We start from the raw sequence: 10944 nt of genomic DNA on the forward strand, positions 1-10944 counted from the left end.
GTGGGCGATTTTTTGTTCTTGTGTCTGTGTGTTTGTCTTCTTTTTTATTTGGGGAGGGGAATCAGGTGTATTTTGTTTTTTTCTCTTATTTGACACTACTGTGAACTCCATATCTGCAGGTTCGCTTCTCTCCATTGTACTTGTCTCTTGGTTTATTTTTTCTTCTTTAATTCCTTTTTGTGCTTCTTCTTGCTGTTTCTGGTTTGTTTTCTTTTTTTCCTCCTCAATTCTTTTTTTTTCCTTCTCTGCATTTGCCTTTTTCGTTTCTTTGTTTGCTTTTGAAGGAGGGGCGTCACTCACTTTGCTGTTTGACTTCTTTTTGGAACAGTCAGAACGAATGTGACCCTTTTGTCCACATTTGAAACATCTGGGCCGACGTCCTTCTACCGACATGTGAATGGTGTGCCCCTCCCCCACAAACACTCTATCGGGCAGACTTTCGAGGACACTGTTCTTTCCTTGTATGACCATTTCAATCATTTGCCCCTTTCAGTTTATTACCTCCTTCTTTTTTATACTCAGTATTTTTAATTTTTGCTCGGCATCGAAGAATACCGCTGCTGCCACCCACATTACATCATACCTGGCCAGTATGTCTTCTTCTGTAATTCTCACGGTTCTGCATCCCATGTAAGTGGGTAGCAGCATGATGGTTTCATTTTTTAAGGTTTCAGTTGAAACCTCCTTAGCTACGTCAGCCAAGTCGAAATGTACTTCCACAGTTGCACTTCTTGTGCCTCGACTAACATAGCGAACTTTCAGCCAAATTGGAGATAAACACCTCTCCACAATGTCCATCTTAACTTCCGCTATCCTTTTTTCTTTTATGTTGTATACTTTATATACAACTGTTTTTGCCTTTATCTCGTTTAGCATTTCTGGGGGCGGAATTAGTTTGGTTTCTTCGCCCACTTTCTGTATCAGATTTCTATGCTTAAACAGCATGTCCATTGATACTTCAATGTCAATTGAGTCTCTGCTCACTGCCTTGGAGAAACTTGGTTTACTTTGTTTGCTTTGAACTTGTTTTTTCTCTCCCACTATAGGGAATTCTATTTTGGATGTTAAATCCATCACAATGCTTTTCAAAAATTTTACATATACAATACACAGAAATTTTCAGCCCCAAAGGGCAAAAATAATTGTGAAAAACAGTTCACAGAAAAAAAAAAAACTTTTGTCACTTACAATCACTCGAGCACGACACGAACTCACTCCGGCAGCACCAAAAAACATCGAGACAAAAATCAAAGAGAGTATCCACAAGAGGCAAAAAAAAGATTGTTCGGCTCTTTCCTGACTCACTTTGCCATTAGTATTTATGTTTTCGTCATCCAAATGATCGAATGATTTAGTGATTTGATAATGTGTATATATGAAATTAATATAAACAGCAGTTTACAATATTTCACCAAAGAGGAGAATTACAAATGTGACTAGGGTGTTAGGAAACACCTACATTGCTAGAAATAAGAGCTAAACGACTCGAATGCTGTAGTTAACACACATGAATGTAAACATGTACACTAACAGGTGTCTGATGAGGCAACAGAAATTGCTGAAACTGATGCATCAGCATTAAGAATTCTCAATTGGCACTTTGCAGACAATTATGGGGCCTATTAGGGTATATGTTTTCATTCATGTGCGTTAATTACTGCATTAGAGATGATATATATATGCATAGTCAATTCTAGGATGTCAGGTCCTCATTACGGATCAAATAATCCAAAATTTCCACTGGTTAATCATTATCATATAAAGAGAAAGTCTCGACAATATGTTAGGGATTATTATAGTACATATTAATATTGAAAGAAAGAGAATGAAGAATAATGGATGTCAACTTACAATTTTCTTTATTCTTAATAAATGTATTATTCTAGCCTTAGATCTTACGTTGATGATAAGCAGGTAGATGAAAAAATTAGAAATGAATTATAATCCTATGACCCTCACTGTATTCCATGCCACTCCAAAATTGTAGTTCTTCTCTTAGGTTATTCTTGCTGCAATATTGACAGCATGAAATTCTTTCATCCTCTAGCTCTGATAAAATATTTGGGTAAAATTATATTAATATATCTTGTGTGTTGAAAATCAATGTTTATTATAACTGAAGATAGCACTGTATTTGAATTGATGTAATGCTTGCATTGTTCAATTGAATAGAGCCACTTGAAATGGTCGTATTGCATTAATATTTGACATCCTGTTATTTATTTTGACTATATATATATATATATATATATATACATTTATACATACATGCATACATATATGTATATATGTGTATGTGTATGTATATATTGTATATATTGTACACAAGGGATACAAATGTAATGGAAACATTTTCTGAATGTTCCTTCGCAAAGAGTTACCTCCCTTGTCCACAGTAGCCACTGTATTCTAGGAATGGAGGTTTTTCTGACCCTAAAGGGTCCATATTACTCCATCAGTTAAGAATCTAAAGAGTGTAGGACCATCTGCAGAACATTAGGGATGTATGTGCTGAGAGTGAGTGAAATCAGATGAAAAATATTGATTTTAAGGAGATGCACGTAAATGGCCTCACACACGCGTGCATACGCACACGCACACACACACACACACACACACACACACACACAAACATCTTCCGTCTTACATATTATAGATATTCAATTCAAAGAACAGAAAAAAGAAGAAAAGTATATATATTTGTGTGTACATACATATACTATGTGTTGTGCATATTTGTAAGATAAATAGTTATATACACATATGTATATAGCTACTTTCGTAAGCTAATTATTTAAATTGACCCGTCAGCATATAACTTCCTAATCTCTCTCTCTCAGCTTTTGTTTCACCTTAATTCTTCATGTAATTTTCTAAATGAAATATCTCCTCTCCTCCCTTGTGCTCCTGTTGGCTACATATTTTTATTATTTTTTTTTTGTACCAACTCTCTAAATTAACCCTTGCTTGTTTGTGGTGCTTGCTCCCTCTATGTTTCATGTTGGCTAGATATTTTTCGCCACTCACTATGGCTTCTCGTGCTACTCTGTTACTACCATTTCTATTGTCTTCAGCACCCTCCATAATGCCCACTTCGGGAAGTAGCACATCTATAAAACTCTTTACTCATATTTTCCTGCCTGATTTGCATGCAATTCCTTCCAACGCAGACGTTTCTTGGATGCCCAGTTTATGCATTGCTAAGATATTCTCTCATTTTTCTTGCATTCATCTGCCATCACTACTAATACTTAATGTGTATTATTTACTACTTACTTTTGTAAGCTAATTATCTAAATTGACACTTCAATATATAACATCCTATTCTCTCTCTCTCAGCCTTCGTTTCACCTTAATTCTTCATGTATTTTTCTAAATGAAATATCTCTTCCCCTCCTCTGTTCTCATGTTGGCTACATTTTTTTTGTACCAACTCCCTAAATTAACCCTGGCTTGTTCGTGGTGCACCCACCCATTCCAACCCCCACCACCAATACCAGATATCTATCTATCTATCTATCTCTCTCTCTCTCTCTCTTCTCCCACTACCAATACCAGATATCTCTCTCCCTTCTCCCTCCACCAATACCGGATCTTTCTCTCTCTCTCTCTCTCTCTCCCTCTATCTCTCTCTCTCTCTTTCTCTCTCTCTCTCTTCTCCCACCACCAATACTGGATATCTCTCCCTTCTCCCACCACCATTACTGGATCTCTCTCGCTCTCTCTCTTTTCCCACTACCATTACCGGACATCTCTCTTTTCTCAACAGAAACCCCCTCTCTCACTAGTGGTATCCTCTATTCATACCTGCAATCTCCTCCCTCTCTTCCTCCCGTGACAAAAGCAACTAGGTTAGCTGTCCACCTATTTAATCGGATATCTTTCGTTTTTGACTCGAAGTTTGTCAACAAATTACTCAGTAATTTCCATGGATGTATCGAAGTGGAAAGAGAAAGCTAATGGGCTGTACATGTGTGTGTGTGTATGCATGCATGCTTGTTCTTGTCTGTGTGCATGCTTGTCTTGTGCTTGTGTGTGTGTGTGTGTGTGTGTGTGTGTGTGTGTGTGTGTGTGTGTGTGTGTGTGTGTGCGTATGGGCATGCTTGTTCCTCTCACCGGAAACCCTCTCCCACACTGATGGTATCCTCTATCATACCTGCAATTTCCTCTCCCTCTCTCTCTCCCAGGACAAAAGCAACCAGTTTAGCTGCCCACCTTCTTAATCTAACATTGGCATATTGATATTCATATTCTCCTTTATCTGTCTTTATTGGAAGAAGCAGAAGGGTCCAGCTACCTGAATAGATAGCACCCTGGTAGATAAAGCAATTAAGTATATGAAGTCAGGAAAAGTCCCCAGCTCATCAGGAATCACTGCTGAGATATCTGGTTATGGCCTAGTCACCTGTATTGTAAACCAGGGAGTTCACGAAGTAGTCATACCCAATGACTGGCATAGCAGTACTATAGTCAACTGCTACAATGGTAAAGGTTATACTTTAGATAGAAATAACTACAAAGGTATCAAACTGCTGGATCATGTGATGAAGGTCACGGAGAGGGTCATAGCCCAACTAATTAGGGAGAGAGTTTGCTTAGATGAGAATCAGTTCGGTTTTGTGCCAGGTAGAAGCACCACTGATGCTATATTCCTGGTTAGGCAGCTGCAGGTGAAATACCTAGCCAAAGATAAACCCTCTATACTTGGCTTTTGTTGACTTGGAGAAAGCCTTTGACAGAGTCCCCCTGTTCCCTTATCTGGTGGGTGATGCAGAAACTGGGGATAGACAAGTGGTTAATAAGAGCTGTACACGCCTTGTATAGGGATGTCGTTAGTAAGGTAAGGGTCGGCAATGAATATAGTGAAGAATTCCGGGTAGAAGTAGGGGTTCATCAAGGATCAACCCTCAGCCCCCTTTTATTCATCATAGTCCTCCAGGCAATAACAGAGGAATTCAAGACAGGTTGCCCCTGGGAGCTCCTTTATGCCGATGACCTTGCTCTCATAGCAGAATCACTACCAGAACAAGAGAAGAAATTTCAGGTGTGGAAGCAAGGTTTAGAATTTAAGGGCCTTAGAGTCAATGTTAAAAAACCAAAGTCCTAGTAAGTAGGAAGGTGAACACATCACAAACCCCTCAGGTAGGTGGCCCTGCTCGATCTGTCGAAAAGGTGTAGGTAGAAACTCCATAAAATGTACCCAGTGTAAGCTATGGATGCATAAGAGGTACAGCAACATCAAAGGAAGATTAACCTGGAAGATAGCTTTTGTGTGCAGCAGATGCACAGAGGCAATAAACACCACAAATGCTTAGAAAACTGATTCCATCACATGCCAGGTGGAGAAGTTAGAAGTGGTTGATAGCTTCTGCTACTTAGGTGACCAAGTTTGTAGTGGGGATGGATGCTTGGAGAGCATTACCACAAGAATAAGAATAGCCTGGGTAAAATTCAGAGAGCTCCTACCTCTACTGATGACAAAGGGCCTCTCGCTCTGGGTGAAAAGTAGATTGTATGATGCATGTGTGCGAACTTCCATGCAACATGGCAGTGAAACATGGGCCATGACTGCTGAAGACATGCATAGTGTGATCCGCTGGATGGGTAATGTCAGTGTGCACACACGATAGAGTGTAAGTGCCCTGAGAGAAATGTTGGACATGAGAAGCATCAGATGTGGTGTGCAAGAGGGACGGCTGCACTGGTATGGTCATGTGCTGCATATGAATGAGGAGAGCTGTGTGAAGAAGTGTCACTCCCTAATGGTGGAAGGAACCCATGGTAGAGGGAGACCCAGGAAGACATGGGATGAGGTGGTGAAGCATGACCTAAAAACGTTGGGCCTCAAAGAGGCAATGACGAAAGACCGAGACCTCTGGAGATATGCTGTGATTGAAAAGGCCTGGCAAGTAAAGTGAGATCACAGCTGTAACCTACACCAGTGTCACATAACCAACCCTTTTAAAAAGTACCTTTGAATCATCGGGCAACTTTCCAAACTTGAGGAGACCTATTGAGTCAAGTAAAATCAAAGTCAAATCAAATCACAATCAAATGGAATTGTAGTTGTGGCTGATGCCAGTGCCGCCTGACTGGCTCCTGTGCTGGTGGCTCACAATAAGCATCATGTAATGGTAGGTCATTGCCTGAGTGGCTCCCCGTGCTGGTGGCACGTAAAAAGTACCATCCAAACACGGTCAATACAAGCCTCCCCGCCCCGACTGGCTCCTGTACTGATAGCACATGAAATCACCATGCGAATGTAGCCGATGCCAGTGCCGCCTGACTGACTCCTGTGCTAGTAGCCTGTAAAAAGCACCCACTACACTCTTGGAGTGGTTGGCATTAGGAAGGCATCCAGCTGTAGACACACTGCCAGATCAGATTGGTGCCTGATGTGGCCGCCTGGCATGCCAGTCCCCAGTCAAACTGTCCAACCCATGCCAGCATGGAGAACGGATGTTAAACGATGCTGATGATGATGAATGTGTGTTCATTTACCCTGTTTGTTCATTAGCTATTCTCAGTGGCTTTTCACCACGTGTGCCATCAAAAGTGAACAATATCAATGTTAAAGGCGTGAAATTGTAAGGATCTTCTGGACATCGACTGATGAGGAATTAGCTATCATTGGATTTGTTTATGACAGATGTACAAGGGCAGTAAATAATGAAAGCTCATAGAAAATAGACATTCTGTAGTGCCCAGGAGTCTCCCTAGAAGTAGTAAATAATTATGATTTCCGAGATGACTTAATTAGCAGTGAAGGAGGATGCTCTGAAACTATTACCTCTGTGGGTAACAAAAGACCACTTGCTGAGTGAAAAGTAGATTGTATGATGCCATGTACAAACATCAATATTACATGGTAGTGATGCATAAGCCCTGAATGCAGATGACATTCAAAAACTAGAGGAATGAAGCTGGTAGCTCTGTTGAATGTGCAATGTCACTGTGCATGTATGAGAAAGTGCTAAGGCATTGAGAGAAAAATTAGGCATAAGAAGAATCTATTGTAGTATGCAAGAGAGAAAAGTGAACTGAATTTTTCATGTGATGCATATAGCTGAGAACAGCTGCATAAAGAAATGCCAGTTGCTTGAAGTGGATGATTAATCTCAAGATGCTGAGCCTCATAGAGGAGATGACAAAGGACAAAAATGATTAGTGATTTACTGTGCTTGGGAAGACCCATGATCACTGCAAAAACAATGTCCTAAAATCATTTTGTTTGTTCTTGTACATGCTGTGCCCCTTCAAGCAGTCTCCGCATCTCATTCCCCTAACACCCTCCCCTCCATCACTAACAAACATACAGGGTAAATGAACACACATCCATCATCATCATCATCGTTGAACGTCTGTACTCCGTGCTGGCATGGGTTGTATGGTGTGACTGGGGACTCCTACTCCCAACCCAGAAACCATTTCTTATTCTCCTAATCTTCCCTTCCCAATACCTTATATATCTGCTATTATTCTTAATGCACTCTCATATCCACCATCATACCCCACTCACTGCAGCCACCATCATGTACCTTTACATCTCTCTCCCCACTGCTCCTACATCTTGCACATCATCCCTCCACTTTCTGGTCTATACTCTTTCCTGAGTCATTTCAATCTCTTTCACTCTACCTCTTCTTCATACTGGTATTTTCCAACAATCACACCTCCACCTTTGTTCATCACTCACTACATTCACCTCTACTCCCACCTATAACCATCTGTTACTCTCCCCTTGCAGTTCTAAAAACCTACTCCTCTCCCAAATCCACAGTCTGTATGCTCTCTTACGCTCACCTTCTTTTACCTTCAGAATATGCTCTGGCACTTCATCACTACCATCATTATCTTCTTCCTAGCTACTCCCACCAATCTTTATATTATGTAGTGTAGCCATGTATCTTCTCTGTGGCAAGACACTTGTGCTTGTCCCTCTATTATACTTTAGGTTCCTCAACACCTTGCATGAAGTCACTTCCACCTCTCAGATACTCCCTCTCTTAGATACTCCAGCCCTCATTGACTCAGTCACTTAGCCAATGGGGGAGAATTTCATTGCTTTTCCTTGTTCCTTTTCTGTTTTGCAACCTTGGCAACCTCACTGCTGCTTGTGTCATGCAAAAAAGCACCCAGTATACACTGTAAAGTGGTTGGCATTGGGAAGGGCATACAGCTGTAGAAACTATGTCAAAGCTGACTTTGTCAAAGCTTTATATCACACTATTCAGTCCATGCCAGCATGCAAAATAGGTGTTAAATAATGATGTTGATTAAAGACCAGGACCAGACCCCATAAGAAAGGATGTGATTACCTTTCTAGGGTAAAAGCTAGTCTTAAGTAATGCAATGGTTCAAGCCATTGTAAACAATCATCTAGAGAGGCAGATGGGTTTTTTTCATTTTTTCTTGATTGTGAGGCTTAGCATTACACTCAGCAAGAGTGGAAAGAGAAGAAAGAATATAAGATTGCCTCTTTGATGTCATATTCACTGAATTTAATTTTAATGGCTTTCTTTGGGTTTGGACACCAACTGACATGTGTATCCACAGCTTTTGTATTTGCCCCTGATTTAAGATGAGAAATAGTTTCAAATCATTTGAATTGTCTTTTCAGGGAATAAGTAAACCAGCTTCTTTGTTGAATGCATAGATAGTAATTAGTAGTAGGAGAAAAAAAACAACTTTTGCCAGTAGGTGAAATTTTTTTACATCTCTTATTCTACTGATGTCGCTTGAAAAGTTATATTTAGCACATCTTCCCTTCAACTTGAAAACTTTTGTATCCAGCCAAAAGAAATCTATATTTTCAGTATAGTATCATTGGTATCAGCAAAATCTAATTTTTAAAGTTTATTGATTCTTATTTTCATTACTTTTCAGGTTAACATCACAATGAATGAAACAACTACATTAGCAGATCTTATGTCTTTACATCTACATAACTTCGAAGATGAAGTTAAAAACATTGTAGATAAAGCTGGCAAAGAAACTACTATGGAAAAATTTCTTAAAGATATTAATGAAACTTGGTCAGTTCAAGAATTTGAGCATGTAAAACATTCTAGAACTGGTCTTACCTTATTGCATACTAGTGAAGAACTAATAGAAATATTGGAAGAAAATCAGGTAGTATTTTACTTCTTTTTGTAGCTTTTTCTCGTGAAAAATATTTTGTAGAAGAATAGTGTTATATTTTCCTGATGACGTATTTAATTTTGCTTAATTTATTTAATTAACTTTACCTTCTTATCCATGTCTTATCCTTCAGGCAAGTATTAACGAACTGTAGTGTTGGATTTATTTATGTAAACAATATATAAAGAGATTGTAGATCAAAAGAGAAATTTTTTTTTTTCATTTTCACTATCTTTCATTTCAATTTCATTTACTGGTACATTAATGTTAGCCACCAAACACTCCAATATCACTATTTGGAGAAAATGTGACATGATACATAATATTAAAGAAGTTCACTTATCAATCTTTTTTAAGAGAATATTGAATGAAAAGTAACAAATGTTGCATGGTTCCATTGTTTCTGAAAACTAAAATCCTCAAATTGTTGTTGTTATTGTTGTGGTGGTGGCGGTGGTCAGGATGCTGCTGATGCAAATGACAGCAAGAAGCTTTACCATCTTATGAAGCAAGTTTATGGGCCTAAGAGCTCCACATCAGCTCCTTTGCTTTCCAAGGAGTCTACTAAATCAACAGAAATCACAGGTCACTGGATTGAACACTTTTCTGAACTCCTAAACCATGTGTCAGTTGTGGATGAAATAGTGAGTGATACCAAGCAACAAAGACCTATCATTAGCTCCTTAAATTCCATGCTCTCAATAGATAAAGTAATGACATCAATAAGTAAAGTGAATCTTGGTAGGGCACCTGGAAGGGATGGAATTTGTGCTGAGGTCTTGCAATTTGGTGGTGATTACATCATACAGTCCCTTCATTAACTTATCAGTGCAGACACATTCTGAATGTTGGTTGGAACTTAAAAACTCCAGACACACAGGTCCTGAGGACAGCTGATATCTTGAGTATTGAGGCGATGGTGCACAAGCACTGGTTATGTTGGGCTGGGTACCTTATAAGAATGAAGGATAGCAGGATCCCTAAGCAGATGATATATAGGGAACTTGTAAATAGACAGAGACCTCAGTAGAAACCAAGGCTGTGATTTAAGAACTGTGTCAAGTCTCATAAAAGGCCTGTGATATGCAGGAGACCTACTGGGAGAGCAATGTCTGTCATCGTCACAGATGGAGGAAGCAAGTTAAGGAGGGGGTCGACACTTTTGAGAGAGCACGTATTCTGCATGAAGAACATAAGTGTGCTGCTCAAAAGCGTACTGCTTGTGTAATGAATGGGGAAAGCTTGGTTTGCAATGTTTGCAGCCGTGTATGCTTGTCAAGAGCAGGGCTCATTAGCCACCAATGGAGCCACAAATGCAAAATATAAGTTAATCCTAGAGCGCACAATGTTCCTGAAGGTCAGCAACGGTCTTCCTTGATCACGAGTTGATGGCCATCATATATATATATATATACTAGCAGTATAACCCAACGTTGTCCGGGTGTAACTTATTATGCCATCTACAATAAGTCTTGCTAGCTGAAAATCAACTAAAAAAGAAAGCCTTACAATGAAAAAACCCTTATGATGTAAATATGTTCATAATTCAAAAGACGATGAAATTAATAGGGAAAGTCTGAAGGCTGTTTTGCGTAAAATTATTAAGCATATGTAAATTTCATCCGTGTAATTGGCTATAGAAATGCTTGTGCAAAACAACTTTTTGTGCTGCCCTGATTATACATAGCAGGGTAATCCCTTTTAGCAGGAGCTAGGATGGCAATTTCTGATGAAGCAATTGCTGGCGATCTGTTGCTACACAGTTTTGCCAGAATTCTATCAGATTGGGCAGAAGATATTGAT

The 10944-nt window shown here is 39.4% G+C and overlaps 1 protein-coding gene across 3 annotated transcripts in view; it reads left to right on the forward strand.

Annotated features, from left to right (window-relative positions):
• LOC106876453 (dynein beta chain, ciliary) overlaps window positions 1–10944 on the forward strand; it is a 628322-nt gene that overhangs the window by 144106 nt on the left and 473272 nt on the right. For all 3 annotated transcript variants that reach the window (XM_052969374.1, XM_052969385.1, XM_052969379.1), the window contains exon 16: window positions 8887–9132. In XM_052969374.1, the coding sequence (XP_052825334.1) occupies window positions 8887–9132 (246 nt within the window). The remainder of the gene's footprint in view (window positions 1–8886; window positions 9133–10944) is intronic.

The sequence above is a fragment of the Octopus bimaculoides genome, chromosome 1 (assembly GCF_001194135.2).
Source record: "Octopus bimaculoides isolate UCB-OBI-ISO-001 chromosome 1, ASM119413v2, whole genome shotgun sequence".
Taxonomy (NCBI): domain Eukaryota; kingdom Metazoa; phylum Mollusca; class Cephalopoda; order Octopoda; family Octopodidae; genus Octopus; species Octopus bimaculoides.